This window comes from Siniperca chuatsi, linkage group LG22 (genome assembly GCF_020085105.1).
Source record: "Siniperca chuatsi isolate FFG_IHB_CAS linkage group LG22, ASM2008510v1, whole genome shotgun sequence".
NCBI lineage: Eukaryota > Metazoa > Chordata > Actinopteri > Centrarchiformes > Sinipercidae > Siniperca > Siniperca chuatsi.
Window position 1 is genome coordinate 23,097,566 of NC_058063.1, and position 11,858 is coordinate 23,109,423.

Consider the following 11,858-nt stretch of genomic DNA (forward strand, 5'->3'; position numbering starts at 1 on the left):
ACCGGTAAGCGGAATGAGCGACAACGAGGAAAACGCAGCGTCCGTGACGAAGCTCGAAGCCGGACGAAGCCATCGTCGACAAGGAAGGTCACCTTCAGTAGTTTGGAGATATTTTGGCCGTTTACAGTCCGAGAAACGCAGCGGCGTGCGCTGCGAACTGTGCCGAAGACACGTGCCAGCTAGCGCCACAAAGCTGTTTCATCATTTGAAACAATATCACCCGTTAGAACTCGCAGAAAGTAAGAAACCGCAGTCCAAAACGAGTGCGACCAGCCAGCAGCCATAAAGAATAGTTTAAAAGCACAATTAACCGTCTGGTTTCTTCAACTCAGGAGCAAAAATCAGCCTTTAAACTAGAAAGAAACAATATTTTGATTTATCGTGATGACAACCAGAGATATCCTCTTTTTTATTCCACACATTCTTCTTCCTTGTCAAAACCTGCCGCCTACATTACCCACAATGCAACCAGACCTCCGTCAGTTGTGTGTGTGAGGCTGTGGTGTGTTATGCTAGTAGCGGCTAACGTAGCCCGCAGCAGAGACGAGCAGCAGCTGCAGAGGTCTGCTGAGCCACACCAACACGTTTCTTTCATCTTCAAACTCGTCGTCTTTAACCGACGCCGACTCAAGTGACATCACTTGAGGACATTTATCAGACCTCACACAGCTCCGTCTGAGACACTGAAGGCTTTGCACGACTTTCTGCAGTAGGTGGCAAATCAGCAGAGGTCAACTTTCGGTCGGTCGGTCGGTCAGGTAAGCTTCGTTTATGCTAGACGCCGAGACGCACAGAGGACACGCTATCCGTTGCAGTATTCTCCGAAACGCCAGGGGGCGTGCAAACAAAACTGTGTGAAGAAGCAAGAAGTCAGCGAGCAAGATAACGCTCCGTTATCTATTCACGGACGTACTTTATCGCCGTTACACAATCCTTGTAGAGAAAGAAGTCTTAAAAAAATTAAAGTCAGCCTGTTATATAAAATCGTCTGTGACTGGAGGAGACAATAACCCTGATGATGTCATAGTGATGTCACCGGGGTTATCTCTGTTTGGGCTGAGAGACTAAAAGTTTATAGCCCGTGTTACAAACTGGACTGGACTTTGAAAGATGTGGTCATTTTACCTGGCAGGGACGCTACAATGAAAGATGCTGTTGAGTTGCATTATGGGAAATGTAGGCTCCATACTAGAGAGTAAACGTCAGGCTATCTCAGATTGTGTCCGTTCTTGCTTTAATCTGTCGCTAATGAGCCCCAGACTTAATGAAAGTAATATATTTACTGAGATACTTTATGCTACTTCACACTTCAACTCCGCTGCATTTCAGAGGAAAATACAGAAGTCTGTACTTCAGATTGATAAACTTGTGAAATACATAATTAAAGATTAAACCAGCTGTTCCCAACCTGTCTGTTGTGTGTCTCCCTGCCATGTTTCAGACGTCTGTGAGTTGTTAGCAATAAAATAAACAGTTCAGGTAAAATCAGGATCTGCTTTCAGATAAAAATGTGTTTTGAGACGAGACTCAAACGAAGACTCTGACTCAGACAGCCTGATGTCTTCGGGCAGGTTGTTCCAGAGCCTCGGGGCCCTGATGGCCAAAGCTCCGTCCCCCTTAGTTTCCATCCTGGACTCAGGAACAGACAGGAGACCCCTGCCCGAAGATCTCAGACTACGTGAAGGTTCATAAGGGATTACAAGGTCTAAGATATAGTCTGGAGCCATGAAGAGCCTTAAAAGTAATCAACAAGATCTTAAAATCAGTCCTGAAACAAACAGGGAGCTGATGTAAAGAGGCTGAACCAGGTGTGACGTGGTCGAACCTGGTCCTGGTTTACAGCCGAGCAGCTGAGTCCTGTACAGTCTGCAGTCTGTCAGAGTTTTTAGATTCAGACGAGTGAACAGGCTGTTACAGTAATCGAGGCGTGAGGAGATAAAAGCATGAACAACAGTTTCTGCATCACTAAGATTTAAAGTAGATCGGATTTTTGTTTCTGAGGTGACAGAAACACGACTGGACGAGCCGAGTGACATTTAGAAACGTAACGGATCTCAGCGAGACTACCTGAAGTTTAAAAACGGTTTTGATCCATGAAAGTTCAGGGTTGGGAGCCTGTGAATATGTCGTCTCTGGACTGAAACTCCAGCCTCCCGCCGTCCCTCTGTTAGTTTAGAGGAGACATCACAGTCTGAATTCAAGACCTGCAGACATCCTGCACGCTTTCAGTTTCACTGAAATTAGCTTTCCAGCGCTTCACAAACGGAAACAGGCAGTTTGTGGCTGGAACTTCTTCTCTTCGCCCTGTCGCTCCATCAAGTCTGTGTTCAGAAAACAAAAAACACTCCTGAGATACTAAACAGACTTTATTTCAAGCCCCTCCTATTTAGCGTTTATAGGCAGCGTGTGAACATAAGAATAAATGATTTATAACCCGCTATAACTCCTCCTGTAGGAGAACAAACACTTTAAACTGCGTTATAGTGTTTTTATTAAACAATTATTCATTTGACTTAAAGCGTCTCTCTCCTTTAAGGTCGCCGCGGCAACCAGCGACACGCAGCCTGATAACATCAAGGTCGGTTGACCAAGATAAACACACACAAACACACATGCGTGGTCAGGGTGAGGGCACACACACCAGTAATGACAACACACACACACACACACACACACACACACACACGTGACCTCTGACCTCTCCAAGGTCTCTCCAGGCGTAAGAGAGATTAAAACCAGGACTCCTCAGCCTCCCTCTTCATTTCGCTCCGTGACAGCCATGTTCGCCCGTCTCCTCTCCTCGCTCCCTTCCTTTATCCTTCCTCTCTCCCTCCCTCCCTCCTTCCTCCTCGTCTTCTTCGTCGTCGCGGCGGTCGTCTCGTTCCTGGTCGCGCGTCCGTCTCCTCCTGCGGCTCGGGGCTCCGTCCCCTGCCTGCCGCGGCTCCCCGTCCTGGGCAGCCTCCCCTGGCTGCGAGGAGGCCTCCCTCCACACCTCCTCTTCACCCAGCTGGCCCGCAGGTGAGAGCACGGAGCCTCAGCCGACGGACTCCTTAACATCAACTCCTTACTGCCAGGAACATTTCGACCTTTTTTAAAAACCGTTGTTTTTAAATGTGCAACACTATTATTAAATTATTATTATTACTACTATTATAAAGTACATTTGGGAACAAAACTCAAACGCTGGACTTTTACTAACAAAAGGGAAGGTTGGGGTCAGACAGTCTGGCTCTGTTTACTTTTTTAACTTCTGTCTACTGTTTAAGTCAGAATGCTATAAAATAATAATAATAATATTGCTTACATATCGTGTGTTTCAGGTACGGGTCTCTGTTCGCTCTCTACCTCGGCCCTCACTACACTGTGGTGGTAAACGACCATCGACACGCCAGAGAGGTGCTGCTGCAGAGAGGGAGAGACTTCGCTGGACGGCCGAGCATGGTGAGACATGGAGGGGGGGGTAATTATTATTATTATTATGACCTCCTGTGGCAGCATCCTTTAGTAAATCGTATTTTATAGATATCAAATCAATGCTCCTGTTTTTGATTACCAAAGAAAGTATCAAAAGTTGGCGCTGAGTGCTTCTGATGTGCGATTCTTCTTCTGTGATCTGACTTTAACTTTAGACGACACACGACGAAGCGCTTTATTGAAGACAGTTTGATGCGTTTCGTTTAACGAAAGAAGGGTCAAAGACGTTTACATTTCCCAAACTAAGAACCAAAACTCTTTCAGGATGTTTGGGAAAAATCTCAAAGGAAGAGTTGGGTTTTAATTCCCTCACGTCCTTCAAACGGCAAACCGAACTTCTTTCGACAGCGTTGTGATTCATCGTTTGAACGCAGCAAACATGGCGGCTTTCACGCTCAGCGCTGCCACTCTTTGCTTTTCCCTCCGCAGGTGACCGCCGACCTGCTGACCAGAGGAGGTAAAGACATCGCATTTTCAGACTACTCTCCTCTCTGGAAGTCACACCGTCGCCTCGTCCACAACTCCTTCACCCTGTTCGGAGAAGGAACCGGCCGCCTGCAGGACATCGGTACTCCGTCCATCCAGCCGCCATTTTCCCCTCACCGCTCCGCACGCCTCTAGGCGCCGATCCCGACCACGCCACACTCATAACGACTGATAACCAGAAGGCAAATCAGTTAGTCAGAGAAACGTAAAACCTATTTAAACTTTACGCAGGCTCATGACCTGGCAGGTGTCATGGGGGGAAAATCTTAATCTTAATTCGCAAATTAACAGAACCTTAAACAATATTACTGACATATTAAAGGGAAGTCACAGATAACGCAAAGTTGTTTAAAAGGCTAAAGTAGAAAAGGTTTCAGTCGCAGTCGTCTGGACGCTGTTTTCAGAATCAAGACGTTTCGGCTCCCATCCGGAAGTCATTCTCAATTGTGAAGAAATGGGACGGGAACTCAGAAATTTAAGCTACTCTGTGTTGCTTAAGCCCCGCCCTCAGGGAGGAGTCTACCTGAGTATCTGTTAATAGCTAGTTTCACCTGAAACTGACCTAATAGTTTCCATGATGGCCCAGTAATCAGTAATCAGGCCTATTGTTTTCTGGCTGCATCTACTTCATCACTGTTAAGCACCTGATTAGCATGTTTAAAAGGCTAAATCCACAGTATTGCTGTGTGTGTCGGCACGAAATCAGGGTTCGCATCAGGCTCTGACTACTGTTCAGGTGTCCATCCAAATGTAGCAAAAGATTTTACCTAATTTCCAGAAACTCGTGAAAATAAAACCCGACCCGCTGCTCGTCTCTCTGAGCTTTTAATGACGTCGTCTCGCCGCGTCCTCTTCTTCTGCGGTGCTTTAACGGCAGCGGATGGAAGATCAGCTCCGCCTCCGACGACGTCATTAAAAGCTCAGACGACGGGAAACATGACGTTTCTGTTAGTTCCACGTGAGGAAGGCTAAAGCCTCCTCATCGCTCCACACACATCTGATGCTTCCAGCTCTTCATCATTTATTCACTCAGCCTGTTTCCACTTTGTCGCACTTCAGCCGAGCGTGAAAACTTGTTTCCAATATTTCGCCGTTATTTCAAAAACTACTGCATAAAAACAGGTGGATGGAAACGCACTCGCTTTTCCTTCAGAGCTGCATTACGTGCTCAGAGGTATATGTGCGACACTAACTGATAGCAGCCAAAGTTGGCCGCCACCAGTGAAACAACGTCCAGTGTCGCCGCGTTATTTAAACCCGCATCGACAGGCTTGTTCGGCCACTTGGGGGCAGCGGAAACAAGTTGCTAACACGATGCTAACACTGCTTATTTCCACCTCCAGCAGCTACGGAGCGACGTGATCCTCGATGACGCCATGAGAGCGGCGAGAGGGAACCAAAACAACCAATAATTACTAAAAGAGGCTAAACCGGTCTGTAGAGCTGAGAGCAACTGCAGAGTTGGGTTACTATGGGAGACGACTGCCATTTGATCCATCGATAATATAAGAATATTGATAAGTGCAGCGAGGGGACAGTCTCGCCCGCCGCAACCAGCCTACAATCAATAAATTATAAATAATTCCTCTTCAGTAGTTTGACTGTAAACACCAACGAGTCAGTGAAACCCACACAGCAAACACACACACACACACACACATAACCACAGCACTAAATGTTGGTTTGTTCGCCCAGGTGTGTTTAGCCCCCCGCAGGTATACTGACGAGCCTTCGCTCAAAACACTCTGAGCTGAATTCTTTAATCTCGTTAACGTAGCTATTAATAATGATGACACTTAGGTATTTTAATGGGGATAATCAACTGATAAATCAATAGATTGTAATATATTAAAAAGGTATTTTGAATGGCTCGGATGCTTGTTTTAAGGGGTAAAACCACCTTTAATTTACTTTATGAGCTGGTTCATATGCAGATGTGAATAAGAGTCAAAATATAGAACAGATATAACATTAGACTAATTAAGGTGTAAATTAAGGGGAAATTCATGCACTCCTTAAAATCTACTCAGTTTGATAATTAAGCGTTTTTCAAATTAATTTGGGTTTTTGCCTTTTAAGAATCTTTGAAAAGCACCTTAAACTTGTAATTAATGGATCATATACCCCTTACATCGTACATCGTTTTTGAATTAAGGTGTTTTATGTGGTTTGCCTTTTGAAATTGATGGGGTTTGGTAAATTAAGGAGTAATTCATGGTATATATATATATATATATATACACAATATACACACACACTCTCACGTAAAGGTAAACCAAACAAGCAGCACAGACACATCAATTAAAACAAAACTAATCCAGAGTGAGACCTCCTCTCAGGACAGCAGCTTTGTCAGGTGTTTACCTCAGCAGGTTCGTGTCGCTGCTCGATGCCGACTTTCTGGATAATATCACCTGTATGACGTCAAAACCGGCCGGATGTTAAGCGCAGGCAGGATAAATGTTTACCTCTCCGAGAAGGTGACTGTTTCCCCAACAGGTGAGCGCTGGGCGCCATTTTGACTTGACTCACCGAGGTGGGCGGGGCTTAACCAGAGTGGGTTTTTTTTTATAAACAAACCTTTATTTACACCAAAGATGAATAGTTACAAAAACATGTTAAAAAGGTTGTAAAAACTTTGTACCAGCCAGGGAAGAAGTCCATCCATTTAAGCTCATTTTACAGATTAATTTGAAATATTTAAAGTCTTCTAGCGTTTTGTTTTTCGTGTCTTTGATTAAAGGTGCCGTATTATTTGACTTCAGCAGTAAAACAATGAAAGCAGTTCTTTTAGATTTGATGTGAAATTTACCAAGAGTGAAGAGTCACTTCTGTTCAACTAGCACATTTCCTCTGTTCAATAAGATTTTAGAGAAGATTCTGCAGAAAGGTTGTTTAAAGTCTCCACACTTGAAATGGATTTACCTAATGAGGTCACATTTACCTTCACCTGATGACCATTTGTGCATGAATCAGTCATTTCCACATAAACTATATACATAGTCCTTTTTTCAGTGTGCACTGGAATCAATAAGCTTTGTTTGTTTTTAAAGGTGAAATTAAAACGCAGGTGAAAAATTTAAATAAAAAAAAATAAAATCCAGATGGAATCTAGTGCATATCATTTTTCCCCCCTCTTCACTTTATTACCCGAGGATTTTCAGAGCTGTACATGCACCAAAAGGAGATTCTGTGAATAAACAAATGTATTTTAATTTATGAGAAGAGCATAAAAAAAAAATAAAACCCCTACATGTGAAATAAGCATTTGATAATCCTGTGCATCGTGTTGCTGCAGCCGCTTCACTGTAAAAGCTTTCTCTCTCCAGTTCTGTCGTCCGTGGACAGCCTGTGTGCCGAGCTGTTGTCCAGTGGGTGGCGTGGCTTCGACCCGTCTCCCGCGGTGACCAGGGCCGTCACCAACGTCGTGTGCACGCTGGTGTTCAGCGCCACCTATCGCCATGGCGATGCTGAGCTGCAGGAGGTGATCCGATACAATGATGGCATTGTGCAGACGATTGCCAGAGGAGGACTGGTGGACATTTACCCCTGGATGAAGGTATATTGGCCTAAACCTAGTTCTAAGCCCTGAAACAGACCTTTGAAGACATGAGGACAGGGCACAAGGTCGCCCCCCCTTTCCAAAAATGTCCTTACTGTCAATGTATGAAACTCATATTGGTCCTTATAAAACTAGAAGTACAGAGCACACAGCAACAGTCTGTCTCTGTCCCTCAGGTCTTTCCTAACAAGACTCTCAGTAAACTGAAGGAGTGTATCGCCGTCAGAGACAGACTGCTGTCACGCAAACTGGAGGAGCACAAGGTAATGTACTCTCAGACACAAGGCTTTCAATACTCACGTGGAGCTAAACATGTAGTTTGTCCTCAGGGTATTAAACTTGTCAAACAAGATATTAACAAGTCGAACAGCATATTAATCTGTCGCTCTAGATATAAAACTTGTCAAACAAGATACAAACCTGTCGAACACGATAGGTATGTCAAACAAATATTAACTTGTCGTATTTGCTGTGTAATGGCATGTGGACCCAAAAGCAGTTTATCAGGAAGCGGTATCAGGGTAAAGTAGTCGGATGACTGCAGTGTTTATTGGGTGAAGTGGTATGCAGACAGACCGGTTGGCAGACAGTTCACAAACAGGCAAACAGCAGGTAGTGGTGGAAGCAGGGAAGTGAGTCTAAGGTGGCAGATCAGTTCAAATAGGGAGCAGGCAAAGTACAAAAGCCAGCCAATCCAACCAAGGTCCAAGGGAGACAAATAATCCAATAAACAGAACTCACGGTAAACTGCCGGGGAATTGGGCACTGGAACCAGGTGCAACAAAAGTTCAAACCAAACGGCAAAACTCACAAGACAGGCCCAACAACTCCAGGCAGGAATCACTCAGCAGGAACAACGATGATCCAACACTGAACAAAGAAGAGACCCAGACTAAATACCCTCGGGGAGGTGAGACAACGAGACACAGGTGCAAACAATCAAGGAAGGGCCAACAATCAAAACTGGAGGGAAAACAAAGACAGGAAGTAAAAACCACAAGAAACACCAGGGAAGGAACACACTACAAAATAAAACAGGAAGTGACAACACCTAAACTACCACACTTGTTTAACAAGATGTTTATTTGTTGAGCAAGTAGTTAGCTTGCCAAACAAGATATTAACATGTCCAACAAATGAACATGTCAAACAAGATGTCAACTTAAACAAGACATTAAGATGTCAAACAAGACAGTGACTTGTCGAGCAAGATAAAAAAAACGTCATCTTTTGCAGAAGAAATCTGTGAACACATTATGAAAACAGACCTAAAATCGTAGGAAGGACTCATGTTTATAAAACCTCCAAACCAGTAAGATAAACTCGTCATAGAAATCTGCACCCCTTCTGTGACCCGTATCCAGGCATCGCTGAGTGACGGTGACCCCCGTGACCTTCTGGATGCCTTGCTAAAGGGCAAGATGGACAGCGGGCAGGGTCAAAAGTCATCCGGGTCGGAGGATGAGAGGATAACAGATGACCATGTCCTGATGACAGCAGCTGAGGCTTTTGGAGCTGGAGTGGAGACGACGTCCACCACACTGCTCTGGATCCTGGCCTATCTGCTGCACCACCCGGAGGTACAGTTATGAAACTACCACTGGTCATATTTCCACCACTATTAATGCTAGTACTAACCATGGGGGCGTGAAAATACTGTTTTGGGTCACCAGTTACCAGCTACTCTGAATTTCTAGCAGCCAAAACTGTTTTTTTTTAAGTAAACTACATTATACCGTTAAGTGACTGCATCTATTTTAACATATAATTAGTTAATATATAAATACATGTCAGGTAATTTCACTGGTATTCCAAAACTATAATGTAAATGTACTGCTATTATAAACGTGAGAGACAGAAAGATAGAGACAGAACCGCAATTTATTTTACTTATTTGCCATTTTAATGTCCTTTTTCCTCTCTCTCCTTTTCATTCTTTAATATAACCATCCTTTTCCTCATCCATCTCTGTCTCTCTCAAAAGGCAGTGCTCATGGGAAATGTAGGACAAAGAGAATTGAGGCTTAACCCCACATCAGATACATTTTGTATTATTTAGAATTTGATTAAGGACCCGACACAGTTCAATTTTGCAGGCCAAAGTTAATAAACATCCTTACATGATGTGTAAATGATATGTTGTAGAATTACACCAGGACACACGACTACATGTTGGTTTGCTACCAAAATACAGCACATTGCATTAACTAAAGAAAAATAATTGTTATAAATGTTCGCGATCATGACTTCCGTACTGTAAAATTCTAACTTAGCATTTCAGATTTCATAATTATCACCTGTTGCATAATTACAAGCAATGTATCTCATAATTCAAAACAAAATATCTTGTGATTATGAGACGAGAATAACTGTGAGGACACGTCTCCAATTTTTTTTTCTTTGGTGATTTCAATGCACTTCCGTAGTTCTTGATTATAAACAATCATCGTGGCATGTGGGTGGCCTCTGTGCCCCGCCCCCTCTAGGTACAGGAGCGCGTGCAGAAGGAGCTGGACGAGCACGTGGGCAGCGAGCGAGCGGTGTGTGTGTCGGACCGCGGCCGGCTGCCGTACCTGGACTGTGTCATCAACGAGGGTATGAGGATCCGACCGGTCAGCCCCGTGCTGATCCCACACACCGCCATGACTGACAGCAGGTAGGCCTACACTTAAATACTGAAGCAATTAATCGATTAATCGACAAAAAATTAATCAGCAACTATTTTGATAATCGATTAATTGTTTTGTCATTGTCGTTTTTCAAACAAAAATAACAAACATTTCACGGTTACAGCTTTTCAAACACGAGGGTTTGATCATCATCAGGGTCATAATATTATAGAGAAGCGAATACCTTTGGGTTTGGGACTATTGGTCGGATAAAACAAGCAGTGGCATCGAGAAAATAACTGACAGACTTATCAATAATGAAAATAATCAGTAGCTGCATCCCTGTTAAATACATATACACATGCTCTCTCTTGTAGTATTGGAGGTCACTCTGTCGGTCGTGGGACTCGTGTTTTGGTCAACATGTGGTCGATTCACCACGACCCCCAACACTGGAACCAACCTGACCTGTTCAACCCAGGTAAAACAAACACAACCACCTTGTCAGAAACATCTTCGACTTTTAAAAGGGCACCTGAACATACCGCCTCCCTGTTTTCCCGCCTCTCCAGATCGTTTCCTTGACGACCAGGGCCAGCGGTTCACACCCTCCTGCTTCCTGCCGTTCGGGGCGGGACCGCGAGTCTGCGTTGGTGAATCGTTGGCCAGGCTGGAGCTCTTTCTCTTCCTGTCCTCTCTGCTCCAGCGAATGAGCTTCACGCTGCCGGACGGGGCTCCCCCGCCTAACCTGCAGGGGCGGCTGGGTGTGGTCTTGCAGCCGTTACCTTATAAGGTCATTGTCACTCCGAGGGCAGGGTGGGAGGGCGGGGCAAAATGAAAGAGGGAGGGGTTGATAGCTGAATGGCAGGAGAAAGAAACATAAAACTAAATTTTGTTGCGTCGCTAAAATTTTACATTAGTAAACATTAAAATCCTCTCCAAAAATGACAATATTGTCAACATCTCCGCTCCTAGAGTTAGCTAACAGCTCCACATAGCAGCCTTTTCCAAAACAAATGACATGAACATAAACTGGTTGTTTACAGCTATTAAAACATTAAAAATGACCATGAAAATACTGCACACTAGAACATTACACTAGTCCCAAAATGAAATACTGTTACTCACAAGTCTTGCTAAAATGGGTACTTTCAAAAGAGCTTAATGTTTTAGGAATATTTTAAGTGAAGGTAAAATACGTAGCTAATTTTGTCAAGGATACTTAGACAAGGTTAGTTAAATGTTCCATAAAATCTTTCCCATTCAGTGTAAAAATAAGAGAGGAGATGAAGAGCTAATTAGTGGAGTAAATGTTTATTGGGACTATTGCATGAGATAATCCTCACAAATTAACAAACACATTGTAAATCTTAACAACTTGATAACAATAAAAAGCTAATGCTAGGCTAACCCGTGACTGCACTGCTCAAACGTCACCATTTTGCAGCTTCAGGCTAATGCCATGCTAGCTAATTTTAAAACATACAATTAACGTGTAGGTAGAGATAATATGCGAGTTGTTAAATCGACAGTGGAATATAATTAAACTGAGTTTAAACTGAGCTCTCCTAAATGGGTATCTAGATTTCTAGAAATAAACATTTCCAATTAAAAATGAATTATGATTGTTTTGACTGAGAGCTGAAGTGTAACCCAGGTGGAGTGTAATTTGAGATTATTACTGTTTTTTTAATCAATAAATAATGATTCATCTCCAGTATGGTGAT

General features: G+C 43.6%; 1 protein-coding gene across 3 annotated transcripts in view; it reads left to right on the top strand.

Moving 5' to 3' along the window:
- LOC122870149 (steroid 17-alpha-hydroxylase/17,20 lyase) overlaps positions 1 to 11,848 on the top strand; it is a 13,987-nt gene extending 2,139 nt beyond the window's left edge. Inside the window, exons 1-9 of one of the 3 annotated variants that reach the window (XM_044184014.1) lie at positions 2,389 to 3,018; positions 3,321 to 3,441; positions 3,904 to 4,042; positions 7,290 to 7,519; positions 7,699 to 7,785; positions 8,887 to 9,102; positions 10,015 to 10,178; positions 10,509 to 10,612; positions 10,704 to 11,848. In XM_044184014.1, the coding sequence (XP_044039949.1) occupies positions 2,780 to 3,018; positions 3,321 to 3,441; positions 3,904 to 4,042; positions 7,290 to 7,519; positions 7,699 to 7,785; positions 8,887 to 9,102; positions 10,015 to 10,178; positions 10,509 to 10,612; positions 10,704 to 10,969 (1,566 nt within the window). In that variant the 5' untranslated portion in view covers positions 2,389 to 2,779 and the 3' untranslated portion in view covers positions 10,970 to 11,848. Of the gene's footprint in view, positions 1 to 2,388; positions 3,019 to 3,320; positions 3,442 to 3,903; positions 4,043 to 7,289; positions 7,520 to 7,698; positions 7,786 to 8,886; positions 9,103 to 10,008; positions 10,179 to 10,508; positions 10,613 to 10,703 lie in introns of those variants that run through there. The other 2 variants (XM_044184013.1, XM_044184015.1) reach the window with 2 other exon arrangements.
- Positions 11,849 to 11,858: the final 10 nt, after the last annotated feature.